This window comes from Triticum dicoccoides, chromosome 4B (assembly GCF_002162155.2).
Source record: "Triticum dicoccoides isolate Atlit2015 ecotype Zavitan chromosome 4B, WEW_v2.0, whole genome shotgun sequence".
NCBI classification, from domain to species: domain Eukaryota; kingdom Viridiplantae; phylum Streptophyta; class Magnoliopsida; order Poales; family Poaceae; genus Triticum; species Triticum dicoccoides.
Window position 1 is genome coordinate 640,602,504 of NC_041387.1, and position 5,859 is coordinate 640,608,362.

General features: G+C 39.1%; 1 protein-coding gene across 1 annotated transcript; it reads left to right on the forward strand.

The window, feature by feature from the left end:
- Positions 1–772: 772 nt before the first annotated feature.
- Positions 773–5,575, forward strand: LOC119294137 (protein REDUCED WALL ACETYLATION 3-like). The gene is made up of 14 exons (XM_037572388.1): positions 773–933; positions 1,515–1,642; positions 1,829–1,885; positions 1,995–2,067; positions 2,144–2,302; positions 3,404–3,553; positions 3,670–3,925; positions 4,020–4,141; positions 4,397–4,483; positions 4,592–4,680; positions 4,758–4,820; positions 4,918–4,974; positions 5,169–5,265; positions 5,343–5,575. The coding sequence occupies exons 1-14, from the start codon at positions 892–894 to the stop codon at positions 5,499–5,501; spliced, it is 1,539 nt and encodes a 512-aa protein (XP_037428285.1). The 5' UTR covers positions 773–891; the 3' UTR covers positions 5,502–5,575.
- Positions 5,576–5,859: the final 284 nt, after the last annotated feature.

Below are 5,859 nucleotides of genomic sequence, written 5' to 3' on the forward strand. Positions count from 1 at the left end.
ATGTGTTCAAAAAACGTTCACAATGTTTTCCAAATTTGTTTTATATTTTTACAATTTCATGAACATTTTTCTTTTATAAATACTTGAAACAACACAAATATTTTTTTAAAGCCTAGAAAATTTTAAAAATGACATGATTTTTTTTAAGTTACACGAACACATTCTTTAATTACAAAAAAAAATCATGAACACTGTTTTTACAAAAAAAATACAGGAACATTTTAGAAAATCGTAATATAACATAGATATTCTTCTGGAATGCACGAACACTTTTATATATCCTGAGCACTTTAAGATATGGTAATCTATTTTTTTTTATTTTTTTTTTGCGGAAAGATATGGTAATCTATTTCAAATGCACAACCGGTAACTTTGTCTTACCTTGTTTTAGACTGATGTACGAAAATGTTAGAACGTATGTAAAACTTAAGATTTAGCGAAAACGGAGAAACAAGAAAAATGCCGCGGCAGACTAGGAGGCAGCAGCGTGCTTCGTGGGCCGGCTTTACTCCAGGCGAGATATGTAGACAGACCTACCGCGGGTCGAAGCTTTACTTCTCGGCGGCTCGCTGCCATTCAAAGCAGGATGACGTCTGGCGGCGCCATTCAACGGGAACCAGTCTTTTCAGTGAGAACCAACATGGACATGGACCACGTCAAAACTCAAAAGATGACCATCAAGCACAGCACACGTCCAGACTAAACGACGACCAATTATGGATTGGACTGACTCGTCGGCAACAGGGAGCTAGCTTAGCTCTCTCTCACCCACCCCGCCCTCGACCTCGTCGTCTTCCTCTCGTCTCTATCCCATCCGTCCAACTTGGTGGCCTGCCTGCTGCTCTGCTCTTCCGTCCGTGCGTGCGTGCGTGCGTGCGTGCTGGGATCGCCATGGAGGTCCCCGGCCCCGTCGTCGCGCTCACCCCCGGTCAGGTACGTACGTGGTTCCCCCTCCCCTCCCCTCCCCGCAAGCTCAATAGCTGCCTTCTCTGCAGTCTGCGCCGCCGTGCTAGTTCTGTTGCTGCTCGCCGGGATTCATCCATCGTCTCTGTTCACTGCTATGATTGCTGCTGCTTCAGCTTGATTGTGTTGTGTGTGATCCAAGAAATTGCACTAAAGTTTAAACATACGCACACACGACAAGAAATAGTTTCAGCACTTGATCTGTGATGGTATTAAAAACGGGAAAAGAGTAAACGAAGCAGCTTTCCGGATGTTCTTAGCTGGTCAAAAAGTCAAAACCATGAGAGCAAACAGAGCATCATTGCTTTCCTTGAAGAGGGAGAGAGAGGGTAGAACAAGGTTTAGGGTGAGTTAGCTGTAAGTGCAACTTGTATCCTCGAATCAAAAATTGAGCCGAATTATTATTTTTTCTTTCTGCTGGTTTTATGCTCTGCTTCGTATTGGCTAATTGGTAGCCTGCACTCTCATTTTTCCGCTGCTGGCACCTGGCAGTGGCATCGACTTATTTGCTAATGAGCATGGCGCATGTTTCCCTTTCTCTTTCTCTGAAGGTGTCCTTTCTGCTTGGTCTTTTCCCGGTCCTCGTCGCATGGATCTACTCCGAGCTCCTGCACTACAAGAAGAAACCTTCGTCGACGCACGGGCCACGGAACAGATCTACCAAAGCCAATTTAATACGGTATCATCCATCTCTCTGAATAAACAATACTTACTGTGATACATATTTTACAACGATTATATATAGGTTCTAATTAATAAGAATGGGGCAGGGAAACCCCTTTCTTATTTTTTTTAATTATATATAGGTTCTCATAAGACATGCAAATGGCGGTTGCTTATGCCATGATGAGGTTGTGATTTGCAGGTTTATAACAATGGACGAGTCGTTTCTGCTTGAGAACCGTGATGTGTTGAGAGCCGTGTAAGAAGAGTACTCTGCACAACTAACTGCCTCCAGTCTAGATTTTCCAGCTAATCAAGAGATTGTTATCTGTTGAAACTTACGTTCCCAAAAATCATCCTGCATGCAGGGCCGAATGTGGCATTATGCTGGTTTATTTTTACATTTGTGACCGGACAGACATATTTCCACAGAGCAACAAGGTAACTCTGCTGCTCTCGTTTCTGACGCTATGCATTTGTAACATTGTTTTTTCATTTGTCCTTTTTGTTTTGACAGAACTACAGCCGCGACCTGTTTATGTTTCTGTACATTCTTCTCATCATAGCATCGACACTTACTTCACTTAAGAAGCACCAGGATGTATCTGCATTTTCTGGAAAGTCCATACTCTATCTTAATCGCCACCAAACTGAGGAATGGAGAGGCTGGATGCAGGTTAGTAGTGATACTTCACCTTAGTACTTTTTGTTTTGCGGAGTTTCTCTAAAATTGCATTTACTGGAAGAACAGTCTGTAAAAAAGGTTGGGCTATATAACAGATAGTGCTAGACTAGAATAGACTAAGACAAACGGGGGCCACCTGCAGTATCCTTTGATTTTTAAGGAAGAATGAGATACAGAGAAGGCCTCTTGTTCTTGTGGGGCTGGCGTTTTGGCTCCCGGGTGAACAATAACGCAAAAAAAATATTAAATGTTTTCGAAAAATTCTGAATTTTTTTGTAGATGATTGTATTAGTGTCGCAAACATGCATGACAATTTTCATGCGAAACGGAGCTGCAGTGTTTCGTCGGAAAAAAATAAATTTGGGATGACATGTTGGGGTAACTTTTGGTGTTTGATTTGTTTTTTTTTTGTACAAGCCAAAATGTTTGATCTTTTTGCCTCAAAATTTGCAGGTAGCATTTGGATGTGACTAAGTACACAAACAAATTTTTTCTTCATTTTTTTTTTCATTTCAAGAATTTTTTTTGGCCCCGGGAGCCAAATTGACTTTCCGTCTTGTTCTTTACATATATAAGGAGTATGGCGGTAGTCTTAAGTAAGGTCTGCGAAAATGTGAAGGATAAGAAATGATACAAGGAATTTGTTTGGTATTTTCTATATAATGAAATTTTTAACGAATGTGGTGGTTTTAGGGAACCTCCTAGAGTTACTCTTAGTCAGAGTTCTTAGTCGAGTAATGCTACATTCACGGATAGTTACGGGGTTTTACATGGTGATTTACACTTGGCAGGTTGTGGGGGAGCACCATTATGGAAAGGGCCCGCAAAACGCCCGTAATGAATCCATGCATTTAGCATTTTCGTTCTTAGTCATATCTATGGCTGGATATTTTGCATGAGTGTGATGGCATTTTTAATATGCACGTTTTGGCCATTCATCCTTTCAGTTTACTATATGAAGAGAAATACCAAACTAATTGGCTATACGTTAAATTCAAAGCTAGTTTTTTTCTCTCAAGTTTTGTGTAGTTGTATTCTGCATGTCGTATGTTTTATTGAACTTCTAATTATTCAATCTGCGTTTCTTTTCAGGTCTTATTTCTGATGTACCACTATTTTGGTGCATCGGAAATATACAATGCAATTCGTGTTTTCATTGCTTGCTATGTTTGGTTGACTGGGTTTGGGAATTTCTCATACTACTATACCAAGAAAGATTTTAGCATTGCAAGATTTGCTCAGGTGCCGAGTCTACCTCAACCTTTAACTCTTTCGCCTATGATAAATTTAACTCACTTTGATTTTCCGGACCATATTTTAGACACTAATAATGACCAATGAATACACTTTTAATGCAGATGATGTGGAGGCTAAATTTCTTTGTTGCCTTCTGTTGCATTGTCCTTGACAATGATTTTATGTTGTATTATATCTGCCCAATGCACACCCTATTTACACTCATGGTGTATGGGACACTTGGTCTGTTTAACAAGTATAATGAGATACCATCAGTTATGGCTATCAAAATTGCTTGCTCCTTCTTGAGTGTCATTTTGATATGGGAAGTTCCTGGGGTATTCAATGTTTTGTGGAGCCCCTTTACGTTTTTGCTTGGTGAGTTATATTCATATATTTTTCTGTGAATTATCATTCCAACTCATGGATCAAGATTAATTGTATATCTCTGTTTTGTTTTCTGTCCAATTAGGCTATAAAGACCCAAATCCTTCCAAGTCACACTTACCATTGTTGCACGAGTGGCATTTTCGATCTGGGCTTGATCGATACATATGGATTATTGGAATGATTTATGCTTATTTCCACCCTAATGTAAGATTTTCAAACATGTACATGTTTCATTACGCATGCATGAGTAGTCGATCTTTTTTAAGTTAGGCCATATGCATCTATTATGCAGAGGCCGGGGGTTATAAACTCTTCCATGGTCTGCAAATGTTTGTTTTGGAGTCTCTCCTTGTATACATAAACAGTAAAATTAATAGCACATGGATTTAGTTGTGTTATTATCTTCTATACGGCCGGTCTCTTTTGTCTACCTCAAATTAATCTAGCATAGAACCTTAGGTGGAAAGATGGATGGAGAAGCTGGAAGAATCTAAGACTAAGGTTAGGATGTCGATCAAGGGCACCATTGTGACTATTTCTATCATGGTAAGTCACCTGACCATCACATAGAAATGCACCTACTTGTTATTTGTGTTAGCTAGCTTGACTATTAATTTAGTAATTCTATACTAACTAGGACCTGTGTTCTTTTAGGCGGGCTATCTATGGTATGAATATATCTATAAGCTGGACAAAATTACGTACAACAAGTACCATCCCTACACGTCATGGATTCCTATCACGTAAGTATAAAAACAAGATGGTAGCATAACCAATATATATGACATGCAGTTGACACAGTACCTTATATTTCTTGCAGCGTGTATATTTGTATGCGCAATTGCACCCAACAGTTGAGGGGTGCCTCTCTAGCTCTTTTCACGTGAGCATCTAAGTCTGTAGCCTTGCATCAGGCATTTGCCGCCCTCCCCTATTCCTTTGCTTTCTGCATTACTAAGACAGAGATTTTATTTTGACAGTTGGCTTGGCAAGGTCACGCTTGAGACTTACATTTCTCAGTTCCACATCTGGCTCAGGTTGGAACTGATTTGTTGATTTCAGCATATGTTAATCATTTTTTTAAGTACTGAATCAATGCACATTTAGTTCACTGACGAGTATCCTCTAAGATGTAGAAAGATTAAGTTGATCTCCAGGATATGTTATTCTCCCTCTTCATGTTTATTGTGCTCTCTCCTTTAGTTATATGTGGTCGGTTTCACTTTAACAGGTCTAGCGTACCAAATGGGCAGCCCAAATGGCTTCTATCTTTCATACCGGATTACCCAATGCTTAACTTCATGCTTACTACAACAATCTATATTTTTGTAAGTTTTTCAATCTCATGTGCACTTCATAAAATAGAATCATAAAATGCACTAATTTCGCATGTTTAAAATTGCAGCTATCATACCGAGTATTTGAGCTGACAAAAGTACTAAAGGGAGCCTTTATTCCCAGTAGAGACAACAATCGCATGTATCAAAATTTTATTTTTGGGATTGTCATTTCTTTATGTTTGTATTGTTGCTCACTTATTCTTCTGAAAATTCCAGTTGTATAGGTAAAGTTACAAATTTGTTGTACAATAGTCTTCATATATGAGCTCCATGCCTCCACATCTAAGCATTTTTTTAACCTATTTGTCCATGTGATTTTAGATGAATACTTCCACTTCTCTAAGTTCCGTTTACATAGGGATTGGAGGTAAATGCACCAGTGGTTTCTGAAACATACAGTGTCGTGTGCTCCTAACTATTTTAGCTACATTTGATGCATGTGGCAAGTGGACTGGGCAAACATCCAATCCTCCACTAGAGGGTGCTAGTCTCACTTTCCACATTACAATATCACTATGTCCTCATTTCTGTTCAATAATATTGCTGATAAGATTTCAACCAATTGTTTATCTTAAAACTTAA

Bases quoted from the DNA above. Each gene is read 5' to 3' on its own strand.
- LOC119294137 (XM_037572388.1), top strand. From the start codon at position 892: ATGGAGGTCCCCGGCCCCGTCGTCGCGCTCACCCCCGGTCAG. The intron at 2,303-3,403 runs GTTAGTAGTGAT...GTTTCTTTTCAG, and splicing joins AATGGAGAGGCTGGATGCAG to GTCTTATTTCTGATGTACCA. The intron at 4,975-5,168 runs GTTGGAACTGAT...TCACTTTAACAG, and splicing joins CAGTTCCACATCTGGCTCAG to GTCTAGCGTACCAAATGGGC.